The 24,067-nt window shown below is 44.7% G+C and overlaps 1 protein-coding gene across 1 annotated transcript; it reads right to left on the bottom strand.

Moving 5' to 3' along the window:
- Positions 1-243: 243 nt before the first annotated feature.
- LOC137381591 (G-protein coupled receptor 15-like) lies at positions 244-21,132 on the bottom strand. The gene is made up of 2 exons (XM_068054286.1): positions 21,063-21,132; positions 244-1,151 (listed from the first exon to the last, which is right to left on the bottom strand). Exons 1-2 carry the CDS (start codon positions 21,130-21,132, stop codon positions 244-246), a joined length of 978 nt encoding a protein of 325 aa, XP_067910387.1.
- Positions 21,133-24,067: the final 2,935 nt, after the last annotated feature.

Genomic DNA, 24,067 nt, shown 5'->3' with positions numbered 1-24,067 from the left:
CCTGGGGGCTGGTGGGACTGTACCAGACCTGAGTCAACACAAGCAAGAGAACTGGAAGCCAGAACAGGTCACAACACTGAACTGTCCATGGATACAGAGTTCCGATACAGTTTTGGTTCAAAATCACACAATTAGTAAGGATCTCAAAGTGAGTGACTGTATCTAGGACAGGAGGCCATTTGTGACATGAACAAGGACAGCAATAGAGGGAATACAATAGAAATTCATGTGTTGCTATTTTCATCATTTAAATAATTTAGCAAATAGACTCAGTGGATATTTCACCCCATTCTTTAACTCCTCCCTGAATTTACTCTGGGTTCCTGCATAAATAAATGGGTTGATGCAAGAACTCAAAAACTGGAGCATAAATCCACTTTCCTCCAGAATAAAATTTGATTCATTGAAATTTGTGCCAGAGAAATAACTGACACCTGCTATTCGGACACAGAGAGTTGTTATAAAAAATAACAAATATAAAAGGATGAAACTGCCCGAGATGGTGAAGAGTAAAACAATGGACTTTCTCCGCTTCTCCATCTCTGGGTCACTCTGATTCTCTCTATTGCTGTGAGCCTGGAGTCTCCTGCGTGCTCCACTGGCCGATAAAATGTGTCTGACAGTCAGAGCATTGAGCAGCAAAATCAGAATGAATGGGAGACAAGGTGTTAAAATGATATAAATCCATTCATATGCAGCCCATGCAGATGATGTATAATATATTAATCTGATGCTGCAGAACCAGGGTATATTGTTAATTATGTAATTAGGTTCATATATGAAATACATGAAGACATTTTTCAAACAGCTCAGTGTCCAGACCGTTGCGATAACCCGTGCTGCCGTTTTCTCAGTGCAATACTTTATTTTCAGCTTCTGGCAACAAATGGCCATAAATCGATCAAAGGTGAAAGCGACTGTGAACCAGACAGAACAGCTGATGGTTGTATAGTTTAGGACAGAACGGAGACTGCATATGGGTGTGATGGACAGGAAACTGAGTGGGAAATAAATACCAGCAATCCGGTTTAATATCACTGCAGTGATCATGAGCAGGAGATCCGTCACTGCCATGGACACCAGGTAGTAAGTGATACATCTGGAGAGACCACATCTTCCTCGGGACAGGATCACAATCACTGCCAGGTTAGCTGTAACAGAGAGAGAGAGAAAGGCTGAGAGAAAGTGGGAGAGTGTATGTGTGTGAGCGAGTGAGAAGAGGAAAGTTACTGGTCCAACTCCCAGCAAAATCAGCCGTTTTACAGGATTCTGTGTGAAATTTACAGTTTTGACATGTGATCCCGAATTGGACACGACTGCTTACATTACAGGAACTTGCTTCTGTGTTTAAAGCAAACCTGTGGATTAGAAATATAGGACTGAATTTTACAGGCACCCCGACATTGTGGGTCATGAAAGGGGTTTGCTGGAAAATGCCTCCAGCAGAGGCCCAGCACGGGCTTCAATGCCAGGACGGTCCAGCCCGATATTGCCAGTGGCGGCAAGGCCTCGTGGTGGACCCCTCCCGCGCACGGCAACGGGAGCCCCATTTCAAAATTGAAATGTATTTAAATAAACAAATTCATGACTTCCCAGCTCCTGCCATCTGTCCCGGAGTGATATTGGTGTCGGTGGCCGACACTTGCTTGCTTTCAGATCCCCATCTAGGGATTGAGGTGGAACACTGGTGGGGAGGGGGGATAAGATATGTTTTTCAGTGAGGGAGGGGGTGGGGTAAAACTCATCCAATTGGTGAAGGAGATGGTGGGAAAGGGTAAAGTGCATCGTGCATGAACATTGTGGGGGGAAGGTCAGGTGGACAAGGTAAGGATTTCTGGGTAGGGGAGAGGGCAAAGAATGAATTATATGTTTATTGGGGAGTGAAAAAACAGGACTTCTAGGGTTGTTATCTCGGGATTACTCCCTGTGCCACGTGCCAGTGAGGCTAGAAATGGGAAGATAGTGCAGCTAAACACGTGGCTGAACAGCTGGTGTGGGAGGGATGGTTTCAGATATCTGGACCATTGAGATCTCTTCAGGGACAGATGGGACCTGTACAAGAAGGACGGGTTGCAACTAAACTGGAGCAGCACAAATATCCTGGCTGCGAAGTTTGCTAGCGTCACTCGGGAGGTTTTAAACTAGTGTGGCGGGGGGTGGGAACCAGATCAGTAGGACAAGTGAAATAAATGAAGGGGAACTAGTAAAAAAGACCAGTAAGACTAAGAGGAAGCGGGGAGATGCTCCGGAGAACAGCGGGACTGGTGGTCTGAAGTGCATTTGTTTCAATGCAAGAAATATAACAGGTCAGGCAGATGAACTTCGAGTTTGGATTAGTACTTGGAACTATGATGTTGTTGCTATTACAGAGACTTGGTTGAGGGAAGGACAGGATTGGCAGCTAAATGTTTCAGGATTTAGAAGCATCAGGCGGGATAGAGGGGGATGTAAAAGGGGTGGGGGAGTTGCATTACTGGTGAAGGAGAACATCACAGATGTACTGCGGGAGGACACCTCGGAGGAGTCATGCAGCGAGGCAAAATGTGTGGAGCACAGGAATAGGAAGGGTGCAGTCACGATGTTGGGGGTTTACCACATGCCTCCCAACAGACGACAGGAGGCAGAGGACCAGATATCTAGACAGATTTTGGAAAGATGTAAAGGTAATAGGGTTGCAGTGGTGGGTGATTTTAAATTCCCCTATATTGACTGGGACTCACTTAGTGCTTGGGGATTGGATGGGGCAGAATTTGTAAGGAGCATCCAGGAGGTCTTCTTGAAACAATACGTAGATAGCCCAACTTGGGATGGGGCCGTACTGAGCCTGGTATTGGGGAATGAGCCCGGCCAGGTGGTCGAAGTTTCAGTAGGTGAGCATTTCGGGAACAGTGACCATAATTCGGTAAGTTTTAAGGAATTGTGGATAAGGATAAGAGTAGTCCTCGGGTGAAGGTGCTAAATTGGGGGAAGGCTAATTATAACAACATTAGGCAGGAACTGAAGAATTTAGATTGGGGTGCGGCTGTTTGAGGGTAAATCAACATCCGACATGTGGGAGTCTTTCAAACGTCAGTTGATTAGAATCCAGGATCAGCATGTTCCTGTGAGGAAGAGGGATAAGTTTCAAAGGTTTCGGGAACCTTGGATAACACGGGATATTGTAAGCCTCGTCAAAAAGAAAAAGGAAGCATTCGTAAGTGCTGGAAGGTTAGGAACAGACAAATCCCTTGAGGAATATAAAGACAGTAGGAAGTAACTTAAGCAAGGAGTCAGGAGGGCTAAGAAGGGTTATGAGAAGTCATTGGCAAACAGGATTAAGGAAAATCCCAAGGCTTTTTATACGTATATAAAGAGCAAGAGGGTAACTAGGGAAAGGGTTGGCTGGTTCAATGACAGAGAAGGGAATCGATGTGTGGAGCCAGAGGAAATGGGCGAGTTGCTAAACGAGTACTTTGCATCAGTATGCACCAATGAGAAGGACTTGGTGTATGATGAGCCTTGGGAAGGGAGTACAGATAGACTCACTCATCTCATTATCAAAAAGGAGGAGGTGTTGGGTGTCTTGCAAAGCATTAAGTTAGATAAGTCCCCAGGGCCTGATGGGATCTACCCCAGAATACTGAGGGAGGCAAGGGAAGAAATTGCTGGGGCCTTGACAGAAATCTTTGCATCCTCATTGGCTGCAGGTGAGGTCCCAGAGGACTGGAGAATAGCCAATGTTGTTCCTTTGTTTAAGAAGGGTAGCAAGTATAATCCAGGAAATTATAGGCCGGTGATCCTTACGTCAGTGGTAGGGAAATTATGAGAGAGGATTCTTCGGGACAGGATTTACTCCCATTTGGAAACAAATGGACTTATTAGTGAGCGGCAGCATGGTTTTGTCTAGGGGAGGTCGTGTTTCACAAATTTGATTGAGTTTTTTGAGGACGTTACAAAGATGATTGATGAAGGAAGGGCAGTGGATGTTATCTATATGGACTTCAGTAAAACCTTTGATAAGGTCCCTCATGGCAGACTGATACAAAAGGTGAAGTCACATGGGATCAGAGGTGAGCTGGCAAGATGTATACAGAACTGGCTCGGTCATAGAAGACAGAGGGTAGCAGTGGAAGGGTGTTTTTCTGAATGGAGGGATGTGACAAGTGGTGTTCCGCAGGGATCAGTGCTGGGACCTTTGCTGTTTGTAGTATATATAAATGATTTGTAGGAAAATGTAGCTGGTCTGATTAGTAAGATTGTGGACGACACAAAGGTTGGTGGAGTTGCGGACAGTGATGAGGATTGTCAAAGGACACAGCAGGATGTAGATCGGTTGGAGGCTTGGGCAGAGAAATGGCAGATGGAGTTTAATTTGGACACGTGTGAGGGAATGCATTTTGGAAGGTCTAATGCAGGTGAGAAGTATACAGTAAATGTCAGAACCCTTAGCAGTATTGACAGGCAGAGAGATCTGGGCATACAGGTCCACAGGTCACTGAAAGTGGCAACTCAGGTGGATAAGGTAGTCAAGAAGGCTTACGGCATGCTTGCCTTCATTGGTCAGGGCATAGAGTATAAAAATAGGCAAGTCATGCTGCAGCTGTACAGAACTTTAATTAGGCCACACTTTGAATATTGCGTGCAATTCTGGTCGCCACACTACCAGAAGGACGTGGAGGCTTTGGAGAGGGTACAGAAGAGGTTTACCAGGATGTTGCCTGGTCTGGAGGGCATTAGCTATGAGGAGAGGTTGGATAAACTCGGATTGTTTTCACTGGAATGACGGAATTGGTGGGGCGACTTGATAGAGGTTTACAAAGTTATCAGTGGCATGGACAGAGGAGATAGTCAAAAGCTTTTTCCCATGGTGGAAGAGTCAGTTACTAGGGTACATAGGTTTAAGGTGAGAGGGGCAAAGTTGAGAGGGGATGTGCGAGGCAAGTTCTTTACACAGAGGGTGGTGAGTGCCTGGAACATGTTGCCGGGGGAGGAGGTGGAGGCAGGTACCATAGAGACCTGTAAGAGGCATCTTGACAAATACATGAATAGGATGGGAATAGAGGGATACGGACCCCAGAAATGCAGCAGGTTTTAGTTTAGGCGGGCATCAAGATCAGCGCAGGCTTGGAGGGCCGAATGGCCTGTTCCTGTGCTGCACTGTTCTTTGATCTTTGTTCTTTGTTCTTTGTTCTTTGAGTGGGAGAGGGTCCAGAAACATTTCTTTCATTTTTTTCAGATCTATTTTAAATCACTATTTCTTGAAATATTACAATTGAAATGTCGGACTCGAAGCCTTTTAAAAATGGTGATTTCGACAGCGACATGTAAAATGCAGCTGATGACAGCCCAATGATGTCAAAATGTTACATAATGAAGGTAATAGAGAACAGAAGGCATCAAAAACTCATGGACGTTAAATAGAAAGGAAAAATGTCATTAGTAACATCTCATAGATGTTATGCTGGAGGGTGAATAGCACAAAAACCATTGATAGGTGTGGAATCTTACAAGAGAGCAAGAAAAATTTACATTTAAAATGGACCTTATCCTGCTGAGGATGGACAGTGTCCTCATCCGATGAATTTCTGCAAAATTATTGAGTGCTGTAAAGTATGGAAGTCAACGTGCTCAAAAAGATTCCAAACAGCAAGGATCGAATGGACAATTGGTGCTTTCTGACTTTACAGAGGGAATATTGGTGAGGACGCAGTGATAACTCTCAGCTCTTCTTCTGATAGTCACCTGGGATCTTCAGTGTCGTCTGAACTACCGGAACTGGCAGATGATGAGGTCTCATTCGGGGAAAAGCTCCTTCGAGAATACAGCATTTCTTCAGTACTGCACTGTGCTGCTGGTAAATGTAATCAGCTTGGTCACAGAGTTGATATTGAACTTAAAACATTTTGACTCATGTGAGAGATGACACCAGTTGTACAGCCTCTCACAATAAGCAGAAAAGAGTGAAGACGGGAACATTGCAGACCTTGTCAGATGCTGGTGCAGAAGGAACACTCGGACTCCACAACAGTCTCTGTCGGACAGTCAGCAGCAGCTAATGTGGAAGATGAGAGCCAGGTGAACCATTCAGAGTTAGAGACTGAGAGTAGAAACATTGCCCTCTGTAAGTTTCGGGTAAGTGCAGACAACTCTGAATGGGGAGGGTGAACTGCCAGAGGCCGTGGTCCATATTGGTATGAACAACATAGGCTGAAAGAGGATTGTCATCCTTCAGTCTGATTTTAGGGAGCTAAGAAAGGCACGAGCAAACAGGACCTCAAATGAAGGATCTCCAGATTACTCCAGGTGCCATGTGCTGGTGAGTATAGGATAGGAAAGAGCAGATGAATGTGTGGCTGGAGGTGGTGAATGAGGGAGATCTTTAGATTCCTGCGACATTGAGAGCAGTTCTGGGGGAGGTGGGACCAATAGAGGCCGAGCCGGAACCAATACCCTCGAGGTGTCGTTTGCTAGTGCTGTTGGGAGGCTTAAAAGAGCTTGGGAGGGGGTTGGGAACCAAGATGGAGAATCAGTAATGATAAACAAGGTGCGCAAAGGATTAGGAGAAGCAGATAGCACTAGAGTAAGAAACAGTGAGGCATTAGGTGGGGTCAGAGTAAGAGGGAATACAGTAAGGTCTTAATTAGGTTTACTGTGCATGTCTGTAAACACACGGAGCATGGTAAATTAGCTTGGACAGTTCCCAGTGCAAATAGCCACCTGGGAATATAACGTCATGATGATAACAGAGATCTGGCTCAAAAAAGGGGAGGACTGGCAACCAAATATTCCTGGAGACAAAATATTTAGTAAAGATAAGGATGGAAAGAAAGGAGGACGAGTAGCTGTAATTATTAAGGAGAATATTACACAGCTGGAGAGAGAGCATGTCCTGGAGGATTTAAGGACTGAATCTACTTGGTTTGATTTCACAAACAATAGAGGTACCATGATAAACGCTCTTTGTCTTCTATAGGCCACCAACTAGTGGGAAAGATATCGAGGAGCAAATGTAAAGGGAAATTGCAAAAACTATAAAGTAGTGATAATGGGAGACTTCAATTATCATCACACAGAATGGGATAACAATTGTGTAAAGGGCAGAGAGGAGGAAGAGATTATGAAGTATTCAGGATAATTTTCTTGATCAGCATATTTCCAGGCCAATGATGAATTAGGTTTTGCTGGATCTGGTTCTGGGGAATGAGGTGGATTAAGTGGATCAGGTGTCAGATGCTGAACAGTTACGGAACAATGATCAGAGTGTCATAAGCTTTTGGTTCGCGATGGAAGAGACAGGGAACAATCTAAATTAAAATACCAAATTGGATGACATCCAATTACAGTGGGGTGAGAACAAATCTATTCCAGGTAAATTGGACTCAAAGATTGGCAGGCAAAACATAACAAAACAATGGACTTCCTTTAAAGAGGAAATGGTTCGGGAACAGTCGAGGTACATCCCCACGAGGGGCAAAGATAGGGTACGAAAGCCGGAGCTCCCTGGATGATGAGAAAGATTGGGAGTAAGATGAAGTAGAAAAAGGAGCACATGAGAAATGTCAGGCTGAAAATACGTGAAAGCCAGGCTGAAGATAAAAATTTCAGAGGGGAAGTGGAAAAAGGTGTGAAAATTAAAAGTGTTGATGTTCAAAGAGACTTAGTTGTGCTTGTACCAGGAACGGAGAAAGTTCACATGCAGATACGCCAAGTAATTAGGAAGGCAAGTGGCATGTTGGCCTTTATTGCAAGGGGATTGGAGTACAGGAACAAGGAAGTATTGCTACAATTTTTTTTTTTAGAATTAGAACATTACAGCGCAGTACAGGCCCTTCGGCCCTCGATGTTGCGCCGACCTGTGAAGCCATCTGACCTGCACTATTCCATTTTCATCCATATGTCTATCCAATGACCACTTAAATGCCCTTAAAGTTGGCGAGTCTACGACTGTTGCAGGCAGGGCGTTCCACGCCCCTACTACTCTCTGAGTAAAGAAACTACCTCTGACATCTGTCCTACATCTATCACCCTTCAATTTAAAGCTATGTCCCCTCGTGTTTGCCATCACCATCCGAGGAAAAAGACTCTCACTATCCACCCTATCTAACCCTCTGATTATCTTATATGTCTCGATTAAGTCACCTCTCCTCCTCCGTCTCTCCAACGAAAACAACCTCAAGTCCCTCAGCCTTTCCTCGTAAGACCTTCCCTCCATACCAGGCAACATCCTAGTAAATCTCCTCTGCACCCTTTCCAAAGCTTCCACATCCTTCCTATAATGCGGTGACCAGAACTGCACGCATTACTCAAGGTGCGGCCTCACCAGAGTTTTGTACAGCTGCAGCATGACCTCGTGGCTCCGAAACTCGATCCCCCTACTAAAAAAAGCTAACACACCATATGCCTTCTTAACAGCCCTATTAACCTGGGTGGCAACTTTCAGGGATTTATGTACCTGGACACCAAGATGTCTCTGTTCATCGACACTACCAAGAATCTTCCCATTAGCCCAGTACTCTGCATTCCTGTTACTCCTTCCAGAGTGAATCACCTCACACTTTTCCGCATTAAACTTCATTTGCCATCTCTCAGCCCAGCTCTGCAGCCTATCTATGTCCCTCTGTACCGTACAACATCCTTCGGCACCATCCACAACTCCACCGACCTTCGTGTCATCCGCAAATTTAATAACCCACCCTTCTGCACCCTCTTCCAGGTCATTTATAAAAATGACAAACAGCAGTGGCCCCAAAACAGATCCTTGCGGTACACCACTAGTAACGAAACTCCAGGATGAACATTTGCCATCAACCACCACCCTCTGTGTTCTTTCAGCTAGCCAATTTCTGATCCAAAGCTCGAAATCACCTTCAACCCCATACTTCCGTATTTTCTGCAATAGCCGTCCGTGGCAAACCTTATCAAATGCCTTACTGAAATCCATATCCACCACTTCCACTGATTTACCCTCATCCACCTGTTTGGTCACCTTCTCGAAAAACTCAATAAGGTTTCTGAGGCACGTCACAAAACCGTGCTGACTATCGCTAATGAACTTATTCTTTTCAAGATGATTATAAATCCTGTCTCTTCTAACCTTTTCCAACATTTTACCCACAACCGAAGTAAGGCTCACAGGTCTATAATTACCAGGGCTGTCTCTACTCCCCTTCTTGAACAAGGGGACAACATTTGCAATCCTCCAGTCTTCCGGCACTATTCCTGTCGACAATGACGACATAAAGATCAAGGACAAAGGCTCTGTAATCTCCTCCCTAGCTTCCCAGAGAATCCGAGGATTAATCCCATCTGGCCCAGGGGACTTATCTATTTTCACACTTTCCAAAATTGCTAACAACTCCTCCTTGTGAACCTCAATCCCATCTAGCCTAGTAGTCTGTATCTCAGTATTCTCCTCGACAACATTTTCTTTCTCTACTGTAAATACTGACGAAAAATATTCATTTAACGCTTCCCCTATCTCCTCTGATTCCACACACCACTTCCCATTGCTATCCTTGATTGGCCCTAATCTAACTTTAGTCATTCTTTTTTTCCTGATATACCTATAGAAAGCCTTAGGGTTTTCCTTGATTCTATCCGCCAATGACTTCTCGTGTCCTCGAATGGCTCTTCTAAGCTCTCCCTTCAGATCATTCCTGGCTAGCTTGTCACTCTCAAGCGCCCTAATTGATCCTTCACGTCGCATCCTAACATAAGCCTTCTTCTTCCTTTTGACAAGCGCTTCAACTTCTTTAGTAAACCACGGCTCCCTCGCTCGACAACTTCCTCCCTGCCTCACAGGTACATACTTATCAAGGACACGCAGTAGCTGCTCCTTGAATAAGCTCCACATTTCGATTGTTCCCATCCCCTGCAGTTTCCTTCCCCATCCTACGCATCCTAAATCTTGCCTAATCGCATCATAATTTCCTTTCCCCCAGCTATAATTCTTGCCCTGCGGTATATACCTGTCCCTGCCCATCTCTAAGGTAAACCTAACCGAATTCTGATCACTATCACCAAAGTGCTCACCGACATCTAAATCTAACATCTGGCCGCGTTCATTACCCAGTACCAAATCCAATGTGGCATCGACCCTGGTTGGCCTGTCTGCATACTGTGTCAGAAAACCTTCCTGCACACACTGGACAAAAACTGACCCATCTAAAGTACTCGAACTATAGTATTTCCAGTCAATATTTGGAAAGTTAAAGTCCCCCAGAACAAGTACTCTGTTACTCTCGCCCCTGTCGAGAATCATCTTCGCTATCCTTTCCTCTACATCTCTGGAACTATTTGGAGGTCTATAGAAGACTCCCAACAGGGTGACCTCTCCTCTCCTGTTTCTAACCTCGGCCCATACTACCTCAGTAGACGAGTCCTCAAACGTCCTTTCTACCGCTGCAATACTCTCTTTGATTGACAATGCCACACACCCCCCCTTTTACCATCTTCTCTGTTCTTACTGAAGCATCTAAATCCCGGAACCTGCAACATCCATTCCTGCCCCTGCTCTACCCATGTCTCCGAAATGGCCACTACATCGAGATCCCAGGTACCAACCCATGCTGCAAGCTCACCCACCTTATTCCGGATGCTCCTGGCGTTGAAGTAGACACACTTTAAACCAGGTTCTTGCTTGCCAGTGCCCTCTTGCGTCCTTGTAACCTTATCCCTGACCTCACTCCTCTCAACATCCTGTACACTGGAACTACAATTTCGGTTCCCATTCCCCTGCTGAATTAGTTTACACCCCCCTGAAGAGCACTAGCAAATCTCCCCCCCCAGCATATTGGTACCCCTCTGGTTCAGGTGAAGACCATCCTGTTTGTAGAGGTCCCACTTACACCAGAAAGAGCCCCAATTATCCAGGAAACCAAAACCCTCCCTCCTACACCATCCCTGCAGCCACGTGTTCAACTCCTCTCTCTCCCTCTTCCTTGCTTCGCTATCACGTGGCACGGGCAACAACCCAGAGATAGCAACTCTGTTTGTTCTCGCTCTAAGCTTCCACCCTAGCTCCCTGAATTTCTGCCTTAAATCCCCATCTCTCTTTCTACCGATGTCGTTGGTGCCTATGTGCACGACGACTTGGGGCTGCTCCCCCTCCCCCTTAAGGATCCCAAAAAGAGGATCCGAGACATTGCACAGGGTTTTGGTGAAACCACATCTGGAACACTGTGTGCAGTTTTGGTCTCTACATTTCAGAAAGGATATACTAGCATTGCAGCCAGGGTTCACTGGATTGGTCACTGGGATGAGGGGTTTGTCCTATGATGATCGAATTGGGCCTGTATTGTACGAAGGTTAGAAGTATGAGAGGTGATCTCATTGAAACATGTAAGTTTCTAAAGGAGTTCGAAAGGATCGACATTGAGGGATAATTTCCATTGGCCGAGGAATCTAAAACACGGAAGCAGAATCTCAGGATAAGGGGCCGATCATTTAGGACTGAGATGAGATGAAATTACTTCACTCAAAGGATTGTGAAAGTTTGGAATTCTCTGCCCCAGGGGGTTGTGGATATTCCATCAATGAATACATTTAAGCCTCAGATAGACAGATTTTTGGTCTCTCAAGGAATCAAGGGCAATGATGAGTGGGCAGGAAATTAGAGTTGAATCCTAAGATCAACAATGATCATTTTGAATAGTGGAGCAGGCTCGATGGGCAACATGGTCTACTCCTGCTCCTATTTCTGTGTTCTTGTGAAATCAGAGAAGCAAAGAGAGAGTATGAGAAGAGACTGGCAACCAACATAACAGGGAATCAAACATCTTCCATATGCATTTAAATAGTAAAAGGCTGCTCAGAGGATGGTTCGGGTTGATTGGGAACCAAAAAGAGGATCGATGTGTGGAGACAGAGGGTATGGCTGAGGTATTAAATGAAGACCTTGCACCTGTATTTACCAAGGAAGAAAATGCTGCCCAAGTCATATTGAAACAGGAGGTAACTGAGATACTGAATAGACAAAAAATTGATAAGGAAGCAGTATTAGAAAGGCTGGCTGTCCTTAAATTTGATAATTCACCAGGACCAGATGCATCCGAGGATGCTGAAGGAAGTAAGAGTGGAAATTGCGAAGCTACTGCTGGGCATAAACTTCCAATCCTCCTTCCATGTAGGTCTGGTGCCAGAGAAATGTAGAATTGCAAATGTTACAATCATGTTCAAGAAAGGGTTTAAGAATAAAACCAGCAACTACAGGCCAGTCAGTTTAACCTCAGTTGTGGCAAATATTTAGAGATGATAATCTGGGACAAAATCAACAGGCACTTGGACAAGTGTGTTTAATGATAGGAAACCAGAACCAGAACTGAAGACATGGTGCAGGAGGGAGAGTTTTACTTTCCTGAATCACTGGGTCTGTTTCTGGCGAACGTGGGACCTGTACAAGTTGTACGGGTTGCACTTGAACTGGAACGGGACCAGCATTCTTGCTGGGAGGTTTGCTGCTACTGTTGTGGGGGATTTAACCCAATTTGTCAGTGGATGCGATACAGAGTGGATCGGCCCGAACCGTCCTCTGTGCAGCCTTTTACTATTTAAATGCTTATGGAAGTTTTTTGAATTCCCTGTTATGTTGGTTGCCAGTCTCTTCTCATACTCTCTCTTTGCTTCTCTGATTTCACAAGAACACAGAAATAGGAGCAGGAGTAGACCATATGGCCCATCGAACCTGCTCCACTATTCAAAATGATCATGGTAGGGGGTAGGGGCTGATGCACAGTTCAATATAGAAGAGAAATTAAGTCAATCAGGATGTGGGAGCAAATATATACCTGTTCAGGCACAAGCAAATATTGGAAGGCTGGATTGCATCTATTTTAACGCAAAGAGTGTTAGAAGTAAGGCAGATGAATTGAGGGCATTGATTAACATATGGGAATATGATATTATTGCTCACACAGAGACATGTTTAAGGGAAGGGCAGGACTGGTAGCTCAATATTCCAGGGTATAGAATCTTAGGGGATGATAGGGGAGGGGATAAAAGAGGAGGTGGCATTGCACTATTGATCAAGGAGTCAATTACGGCAGTAAGGAGGGATGATCTCTTCGAAGGTTCCTCAAATGAGGCATATGTGCAGAATTTAAATCCAAAAAGATGGCAATCACTTGGCTGGGTGTGTACTACAGGCTTCCAAATAGTTAGAGAGAGATAGAGGAGCGTCTGTTGGCGAATCTCAGAGAGGTGTAAAAATGATGTGGTAATAATGTTCGGGGATTTCAACTTCCCCAATATTAACTGGGATAGTCTCAGTGCAAAAGACTGAAAGGGGGCGGAATACTTAAAGTGCGTACAGGAAAGATTTTTGAGTCAGCACGTAGAAAGTCCTACAAGAGAAGGGGCAGTAATGGACGTAATCACAGGGAATGAAGCCGGACAAGTGGTAGAAGTGTCAGTGGGGGCCCATTTTGGGGATAGTGACAATACCTCTGTAAGATTTAAGGTAGCAATGGAAAAGGACAAAGATGGACCAGAAATAAAAGTACTGAATTGGGGGAAGGCCGATTTCCATATGATAAAGCAGGATCTGGCCAAAGTGGACTGCGAGCAGCTACTTGTAGGAAAGCCGACATCAGACCAGTGGGAGTCATTCGAAAAGGAAATAGTGAGAGTTCAGGGCCAACATGTTCCTGCAAAGTTGAAGGGTAGGACCAACAAGTCCAGGGAACCCTGGATGTCAAAGGATACAGAGGATTGGACAAGGGAAAAAAAGGAGGCCCATGGCAGATGCAGAGTGCTGAAAATAGCGATGGTCCTCCAGGAGTACAAAAAGTGTAGTGGGGGGGCACTTAAAAAATAATTAGGAGAGCAAAGAGACGGCATGAAAAAACATTGGCGGGCAAGATAAAGGAAAATCTCAAGGTATTTGATAAGTATATAAGTATATTAAGGGGAAGAGGATAACCAGAGAAAGAGTAGGTCCCATTAGGGACGAAGGTGGCAATCTTTGTGTGGAGCCGGAGGATGTTGGTGAGGTTTTAAATGATTACTTTTCATCTGTGTTCTCTATGGAGAAGGATGTGTAGGTGTAGAGATCAGAAAGGGGGATTGTGTTATACATGAACAAATTAGCCTTGAAAGGGAGGATGTATTACCGGTTTTAGCAGACTTAAAAGTGGATAAATCCCCACGCCCAGATGAGATGTTATCCCAGACTGTTATGTGAGGCAAGGGAGGAGATAGCAGGGGCTCTGACACAAATTTTCAAATCCTCTCTGGCCACAAGAGTTGAGCCAGAGGACTGGAGGACAGCGAATATGGTACCATTATTCAAGAAGGGTAGCAGGGATAAACCAGGTAATTACAGGCTGGTGAGTCTAACATCAGTGTTAGAGAAACTATTGGAAAAATTTCTGAGGGACAGGATTAATCTCCACTTGGAGCAGTAGGGATTAATCAAGGATAGTCAGCATGGCTTTGTTGGGGGAGATAAAGAACAAAGAGCAGGACAGCACAGGAACAGGCCTTTCGGCCCTCCAAGCCTGAGCTGATCTTGATGCCTGCCTAAACTAAAACCTTCTTCACTTCCGGGGTCCATATCCCTCTATTCCCATCCTATTCATGTATTTGTCAAGATGCCTCTTAAACGTCTCTATGGTACCTGCTTGCACCACCTCCCCTGGCAACAAGTTCCAGGCACTCACCACCCTCTGTGTAAAGAACATGCCTCGCACATCCCCTCTAAACGTTGCCCCTCTCACCTTAAACCTATGTCCCCTCGTAACTGAATCTTCAACCCTGGGAAAAAGTTTTAGACTATCCACTCTGTCCATGCCGCTTATAACTTTGCAAACCTCTAACATGTCGTCCCTCCACCTCCGTCTTTCCAGTGAAAACAATCCGAGTTTATCCAACCTCTCCTCATAGCTAATGCCCTCCAGACCAGGCAACATCCTGGTCAACCTCTTCTGTACCCTCTCCTTCTGGTAGTGTGGCGACCAGATTTGCATGCAATATTCTTAGTGTCGCCAAACTGAAGTTCTGTACAGCTGCAGCATGACTTGCCTATTTTTATACTCTATGCCCTGACCGATGAAGGCAAGCATGCCGTATGCCTTCTTGACTACCTTGTCCACCTGAGTTGCCACTTTCAGTGACCTGTGGACCTGTACGCCCAGATCTCTCTGCCTGTCAATACTCCTAAGGGTTGTGCCATTTACTGTATACTTCCCACCTGCATTAGACCTTCCAAAATGCATTACCTCACATTTGTCCGAATTAAACTCCATCTGCCATTTCTCCGCCCAAGCCTTCAACCGATCTATATCCTGCTGTATCCTCTGACAATCCTCATCACTGTCCACAACTCCATCACCCTTTGTGTCATCCACAAACTTACTAATCAGATCAGCTACATTTTCCTCCAAATCATTTATATATACTGCAAAGAGCAAAGGTCCCAGCACTGATCCCTGCGGAACACCACTAGTCACATCCCTCCATTCAGAAAAGCACCCTTCCACTGCTACCCTCTGTCTTCTGTGACCGAGCCAGTTCTGTATCCATCTTGCCAGCTCCCCTCTGATCCCGGGTGACTTCACCTTTTGTATCAGTCTGCCATGAGGGACCTTATCAAAGGCTTTACTGAAGTCCATATAGATAACATCCACTGCCCTTCCTTCATCAATCATCTTTGTCACTTCCTCAAAAAACTCAATCAAATTCGTGAGACACAACCTTCCCTTCACAAAACCTTGCTGCCTCTCTCTAATAAGTCAATTTGTTTCCAAATGGGAGTAAATCCTGTCCCGAAGAATCCTCTCCAATAATTTCCCATCCACTGACGTAAGGGTCACCGGCCTATAATTTCCTGGATTATACTTGCTACCCTTCTTAAACAAAGGAACAACATTGCCTATTCTCCAGTCCTCTGGGACCTCACCTGTAGCCAATGAGGATGCAATGATTTCTGTCAAGGCCGAGCAATTTCTTCCCTTGCCTCCCTCAGTATTCTACGGTAGATCCCATCAGGCCCTGGGGATTTATCTACCTTAATGCTTTGCAAGAAACCCAACCCCTCCTCCTTTTTGATAATGAGATGACTGAGACTATCTACATTCCCTTCCCTAGGCTCATCATCCACCAAGTCCTTCTCCTTGGTGAATACTGATGCAAAGTTCTAATTTAGCACCTCGCCCATTTCCTCTGGCTCCACACATAGATTCCCTTCTCTGTCCTTGAGTGGGCCAACCCTTTCCCTGCTTACCCTCTTGCTCTTTATATACGTATAAAAAGCCTTGGGATTTTCCTTAATCCTGTTTGCCTATGACTTCTCATAACCCCTTTTAGCCTACCTGACTCCTTGCTTAAGTTCCTTCCGACTGTTTTTATATTCCTCAAGGGAGTCGTCTGTTCCTAGCCTTCCAGCCCTTATGAATGCTTCCTTTTTCTTTTTGACGAGGCTCACAATAACCCGCGTTATCCAAGGTTCCCGAAACTTGCCAAACATATCCTTCTTCCTCACAGGTACATGTCAGTAACAGGAACAGGATCATGTCTACCAAACTTGATAGAATTATTCGAGGAGGTGACTAGATGTGGAGATGAGTGCAAAGCAGCTGATGTAGTCTGCATGGACTTCATTAAGGCTTTTGATAAGGTCCCACATTGCAGATTGGTTAAGAAGGTAAGATCCCATGCGATTCGGGGCAATTTGACAAATTGGATCCAAAATTGGCTTCGTGACCGTAGGCAGAGGGTGATGGTCGAGGGGTGTTTTTGAGATTGGAAGCCTGTGACCAGTGATGTACCGCAGGGATCGGTGCTGGGTCTCTTACAGTTTGTAGTATATTTTAATGATTTAGACATGTCTATAGGAGTTATGATCAGTAAGTTCGCAGATGACACGAAAATTGGTGGTGTCTTAAACAGTGAGGAGGAAAGCCTTAGATTACAGGACAATATAGATGGGCTGATAAGATGGGCAGAGCAGTGGAAAATTGAATTTAAAGCTGAGATGTGTGAGGTGATGCACTTTGTGAAGATTAATAAGGCAAGGGAATATACAATGGGTGTTAGTACCCTCGTCCCATTAATCGTGTATTCCTTTGCCTTGTTTGACCTCCACAAATGCATCACTTACCATTTTTTTGCCCATCTGACCAGCCCATCAATATCTTCCTGCAACCGACAGCTATCTTCCTCTCTATCCACCACACAGCCAATCTTTGTGTCATCTGAAAACTTCTTGATCATATATTGATCACACATTTATGTCCAAATCGTTAACTGTAGCAAAAAGCATGGGACCCAGTACTGAGGCCCGCGGAATGCCACTGGAAACATCCCTCCAGTCACTAAAACAATTGTCAAAAATTACCCTTTGTATCATGCAACTGAGCCAATTTTGTATCCGCCTTGTGGCATTTCCCCAGATACCATGGTATTTTATTGTTTTTAACCAATCTGCCATGTGTAACCTTGTCAAAAGCCTTGCTAAACTCCATATAAACCACATCAACTGCATTAATCTCACCTATCTTCCTTGTTACTTCTTCAAATAATTTGATCAACTTGGTGAAACAAGAATGTCCCTTAACAGATCCATGCTGACTATCCTTGAACAACCTGTGCCTTTCTAAATGACAGTTTATCCTGTCTCTCAGAATGGATTCCAATAATATGCCCATTACTGCGTTTAGACTGACTGGCCTGTAATTATTCGGTCTATCCTTCTCTCCCTTTTTAAACAGAGGTACAACGTTCGCAGTTAAGCAATCCTCTGGCACAATACCAGTATCCACCGAGGACTGGAAAATAATGGTCAGACCCTCTGCCATTTCCTCTCTTGATACTTTTAACACCTAGGGTACATTTCATTTGGCCCTGATGAGTTATCAACTTTCAAGGATGCTAATCTCATTAATACTTCCTCTCTCACTATGTTTATCACATCCAATACTTCACACTCCTCCTCTTTAACTACAATATCTGCATCATCCCCCTCTTTTGTGAAGACAGACGCAAAGTATTCATTTAGAACCATACCCATATCTACCACCCCTTCACATAGGTTACCTTTTGGTCTTTTATGGCCCGACTCTCTCCTTAGTTATCCGATCACTCATAAATAAAATATATGTGGGCTCACCTTGATGTTGCTTGCCAATAGTTTTTTCATGTCCTCTCTTTGCTTTCCTAATTTCCTTTTGGATTTAATCCCTCGACTTTCTATACTCCTCTTGGCTTTCTGGAGTATTGAGCTCTCGATGTCGGACATAAGCTTTCCTTTTCTGCCTTATCATACCCTGTAAGCTCCTTGACATCCATGGGGCTCTAGATTTGGCCATCTGAGCCTTTTTCTTTGTGGGAACATGTTTACTCTGAACTCCTTGAATCTCATATTTGAACATATCACAATGCTCTGACACTGATTTACCTTCAAGTAGCTGTTTCCAGTCCACTTTCGCTCAATCACTCCTCAGTTTAGTAAAATTGGCCTTGCCCCAATTGAGAACTCTAACTCATGTTCTATCTCTGTTCTTTTCCATACTTACGTTAAAAATGACTGAATTATGATCACTACCACCAAAATGCTCACCCACTGCCACCCCATCTACCTACCCATCTTCATTTCCTAAAACCAAGTCTGAAACTGTGCCCTCTCTTGTTGGACTTTCTACATACTGAGCAAAAAGATTCTCTTGAATGTCTCTCAAGCATTCTGCTCCCTCAATTTCTTTCACACTAAAACTGTCCCAGTTAATATTGCGATAGTTCAAATCCCCTGCTATTACTTCCCAATTGTGCTTGCACTTCTCAGAGATTTGCTGACATATCTGCTCTTCTATCCCCCTCTGACTGTTTGGGGGTCTATAGTACATTCCCAGCAGTGTGATTGTCCTGTTTTTGTTCCTTAGCTCAATCCATATGGCCTCATTTGATGAACTTTCCAACATATCATCCCTCCTCACAGATGTAATGGTTAGATAAACCAAAATTGCCACAACCCCTCCTTCCTTAGCTCCTTTTATTATTTGTTTCCTCTGCCTTCCAGATTCATCCATTAATTTTCTGCCTTCCATTTTCATTTCTGACTTTGTCCTAACTGAGTCTACCCTCAGGTCCCCATTCCCCAGCCAAACGAGTTTAAACATTCCCCAACAGCACTTGCAGAATGTCTCACAAGGAACTCAGTCCCCGCTCTGTTCAAGCACAACAAATCTGTCCTGTACAGGTCCCATCTTCCCCTGAGCCCGTCCCAATGTCCAAGGAATCTGAAGCCCTCCCTTTTGCACGGTCTTTCCAGACATGCTTATCCTTCTAGTCCTATATTCCCTTGTGCGTGGCACTGGGAGTAATCTGGAGATGACTACTTTTGAGGTCCTGCTTGCTAATGTCTGACTTAGCTCCCTAAATTCTGACTGCAGGACTACATCCCTCTTTCTACCTATGTCGTTGGTTCTGATGTGGATGACTGCTGGCTGTTCACCCTCCCCCTTCAGGATGCTCTGTAGCCACTCAGTGACATCCTTGACCCTGGCACCAGGGAAGCAACACGCCATCCTGGATTCACGTCTGCGTCCACAGAAATGCCTGTCTGTTCCCCTGACTATTAAATCACCCATCACTATGGCTCTTCCAGTCTTCCCTGTACCCCACCGTGCAGCTGAGCCACCTGTGGTGTCATGGAATTGGCTCTGGCTGCACTCCGCAGGTGAAGCATTATTTTCCTCAGTATTCATAACTGAATACCTGTTGGAGAATGAGATGCACTCAGCGGTCTCCTGCACTATTTGTCTGATTATTTTTGACTGCCTGGTGGTCACCCATTCCCTCTCTCCCTGCATAATCTTCAGCTGTGGGGTGACCACATCAATAAACATGTTTTCTCATAGCTCTCATCCCCACGCATGGACCGTAGTGCTCAAGTTCCAAAACTCGGAGCTCAAGCTGCCACAATTGACAACAGTTGTTGCACAAATGTTTCTCTGGGATACAGGAAATATCCTGGGAGCTCCCAGATAGCACAGGAAGTGCACTCTCGAGGTTGAAGCACCTCTGCCATTCCTTGATTTATTAGTTGAACCTTTGCTACTGCTAAACAAAAACTGACCAATACCACAGCACCTTAAAATTATTCATAAAACCTTACTATTATTGTCAATGTCAAAAGCACAATGGAACGACATTTATACCATGATAACCCTGTGATAATTCACCCACTGTGAAATGGTAGCAGTTGGGCGGCACAGTGGCGCAGTGGTTAGCACCACAGCCTCACAGCTCCAGCGACCCGGGTTCAATTCTGGGTACTGCCTGTGTGGAGTTTGCAAGTTCTCCCTGTGTCTGCGTGGGTTTTCTCCGGGTGCTCCAGTTTCCTCCCACAGCCAAAAGACTTGCAGGTTGGTAGGTAAATTGGCCATTATAAATTGCCCCGAGTATAGGTAGGTGGTCGGGAAATATAGGGACAGTTGGGGATGTGATAGGAATGTGGGATTAGTGTAGGATTAGTATAAATGGGTGGTTGATGGTCGGCACAGACCCGGTGGGCCGAAGGGCCTGTTTCAGTGCTGCACCTCTAAAAAAAAAAGTGGAGAAATAATGCAGTTAAATTGATGAAATGTTATTGGTCTGGGGAAGTATTTTACCGGTAAAGTGGTGAGATGATATCAGTAAAGAGAAGAATTTGTACGGTAAAGGTGGGTCTCTTAAAGGGAATGAATTAGGGCATAAAAAGGGAGAAATTATATCGGTAACAGGAGAAAATACACTGGGCAAGCACTGGAAATACTCAGCAGATCTGGTAGCATCTGTGGGAGAGAAACAGAGTTAACATTTCAGGTCAATGAACTTTCATCATAACTTTTTTCCTCAGTACTTTGATTTTCTACAGGAAGAAGAAACATCGATAAAATGGGAAGAAAATTTGATCTCGTGGAATACATGATTATGTGAAAGAGGAAAGGTTATACTGATTCAAAGGGAAATTATATCCCATTAAAGGGAGGAATTATCCCGGTAAATGAAAGAAAGAATGTCGGTACAAAGGAGAAGCCCGACAGGCTATTAGAGCAGTGACACAGCTAATCAATGGTGACCATAACCAATAACTAACTCCAATGCTTTACCTGGAACCCCGACAGCTGCAAGGATGGGATAGTAAATGGCAAACAGCAGACCTTTTGGTGATCCGTGCATTGCTATCAGAAACTCTAAGCACATTCCACACTCCCCTCAAAGATTACCAAATTTATACCTGATGTCAGCCTCTGGGGAGTTAATTAGATGCTTTGATCCTTTGCATTATTTACATTAATTGAATAAGAGAGATTAGTGCAGCTGCTGTCAGGCTTGTGTTTTCTTTCAGTGGAATGGAATGTTTTTAAAGTACACTAGCAGGGCTTTGTAGTGAAATACCCTGAAAGTTCTGCCTGATGCCATTCAGATTTCTTCATAAAAGATGATGAAAACTTAAAAGGCCTTTGGAATGATGAAAGCAAACCTTGTGTGCAAGTAACCCTTAGGTTTAAACACTTTAATGCTGAGTTATGGGGCTTCGCACAAGTCACCAGAGATTTAATGACCTGAAGCAAAACATAGCCATTTCTGGTGCCTGATCATTATTCAATTCAATCAAAGGTCACATGCAACTGACTCCAAATCCCTTTGAGTCGGTGCACACACTTTTATATATTTTTCTGTGCAGGCATTGTAGATAGGTCCAGTTCAGCAGTGTTACAGTCAGCATAGGCAATTCCAGTTGAGCACGGTTACATTCAGTGTGTACTGGTCCAGTTCTTTACGGTTACATTTGTTGTGTACTGTCCAGTTCAGTACGGTTACATTCAGTGCGCACTGGTCTAGTTCTGTATGGTTGCATTGAGTGTGGACTGGTCCAGTTCAGCAAGGTTACATTCAGTGTGTACTGGTCCAGTTCAACACAGTTACATACAGTTTGTACTGGTCCAGTTCTGCACAGTTTCATTCAGGGTTTCTTGGTCCAGTTCAACACGGCTACATATTAGAATTAGAACATTACAACATTACAGCGCAGTGCAGGCCCTTCGGCCCTCGATGTTGCGCCGACCTGTGAAACCATCTGACCTACAGTATTCCATTTTCATCCATATGTCTATCCAATGACCACTTCAAAGCCCTTAAAGTTGGCGAATCTACTACTGCTGCAGGCAGGGCGTTCCACGCCCTTACTACTCTCTGTGTAAAGAAACTACCTCTCACATCTGTCCTATCTCGATCACCCCTCAACTTGAAGCTATGTCCCCTCGTGTTTGCCATCACCATCCGAGGAAAAGGACGCTCACTATCCACCCTATCTAACCCTCTGATTATCTTATATGTCTCTATTAAGTCACCTCTCCTCCTCCTTCTCTCCAACGAAAACAACCTCAAGTCCCTCAGCCTTTCCTCGTAAGACCTTCCCTCCATAACTGGCAACATCCTAATAAATCTCCTCTGCACCCTTTCCATAGCTTCCACATCCTTCCTACAATGCAGTGACCCGAACTGCACGCAATACTCCAGGTGCGGTCTCACCAGAGTTTAGTACAGCTGCAGCATGACCTCGTGGCTCCGAAACTCGATCCCCCTACTAATAAAATCTAACACACCATATGCCTTCTTAACAGCCCTATTAACCTGGGTGGCAACTTTCAGGGATTTATGTACCTGGACACCAAGATCTCTCTGTTCATCTACACTACCAAGAATCCTCCCATTAGCCCAGCACTCTGCATTCCTGTTACTCCTTCCAAAGTGAATCACCTCACACTTTTCCGCATTAAACTCCATTTGCCATCTCTCAGCCCAGCTCTGCAGCCTATCTATGTCCCTCTGTAACCTACAACATCCTTCGGCACTATCCACAACTCCACCGACCTTAGTGTCATACACAAATTTACTAACCCACCCTTCCACACCCTCTTCCAGGTCATTTATAAAAATGACAAACAGCAGTGGCCCCAAAACAGATCCTTGCGGTACACCACTAGTAACGAAACTCCAGGATGAACATTTGCCATAAACCACCACCCTCTGTGTTCTTTCAGCTAGCCAATTTCTGATCCAAAGCTCTAAATCACCTTCAACCCCATACTTCTGTATATTCTGCAATAGCCTACCATGGGGAACCTTATCAAACGCCTTACTGAAATCCATATACACCACATCCACTGCTTTACCCTCATCCACCTGTTTGGTCACCTTCTCGAAAAACTCAATAAGGTTTCTGAGGCACGTCACAAAACCGTGCTGACTATCGCTAATGAACTTATTCTTTTCAAGATGATTAGAAATCCTGTCTCTTCTAACCTTTTCCAACATTTTACCCACAACCGAAGTAAGGCTCACAGGTCCATAATTACCAGGGCTGTCTCTACTCCCCTTCTTGAACAAGGGGACAACATTTGCTATCCTCCAGTCTTCCGGCACTATTCCTGTCGACAATGACGACAGAAAGATCAAGGACAAAGGCTCTGCAATCTCCTCCCTAGCTTCCCAGAGAATCCTAGGATAAATCCCATCTGGCCCAGGGGACTTATCTATTTTCACACTTTCCAAAATTGCTAACACCTCCTCCTTGTGAACCTCAATCCCATCTAGCCTAGTAGCCTGAATTTCAGTATTCTCCTAAACAACATTTTCTTTCTCTACTGTAAATACTGACGCAAAATATTCATTTAACACTTCCCCTATCTCCTCTGATGCCACACACAACTTCCCACTACTATCCTTGATTGGCCCTAATCTAACACTAGTCATTCTTTTATTCCCGATATACCTATAGAAAGCCTTAGGGTTTTCCCTGATCCTATCCGCCAATGACTTCTCGTGTCCTCTCCTTGCTCTTCTTAGCTCTCCCTTTAGATCCTTCCTGGCTAGCTTGTAACTCTCAAGCGCCCTAACTGAGCCTTCACGTCTCATCCTAACATAAGCCTTCTTCTTCCTCTTGACAAGCGCTTCAACTTCTTTAGTAAACCACAGCTCCCTCGCTCGTCAACTTCCTCCCTGCCTCACAGGTATATACTTATCAAGGACACACAGTAGCTGCTCCTTGAATAAGCTCCACATTTCGATTGTTCCCATCCCCTGCAGTTTCCTTCCCCATCCTACACAT

Source organism: Heterodontus francisci, chromosome 22 (genome assembly GCF_036365525.1).
Source record: "Heterodontus francisci isolate sHetFra1 chromosome 22, sHetFra1.hap1, whole genome shotgun sequence".
Taxonomy (NCBI): domain Eukaryota; kingdom Metazoa; phylum Chordata; class Chondrichthyes; order Heterodontiformes; family Heterodontidae; genus Heterodontus; species Heterodontus francisci.
Note: the sequence above shows the minus strand (reverse complement) of the source record. Positions and strands in the feature narration are given on the sequence as shown.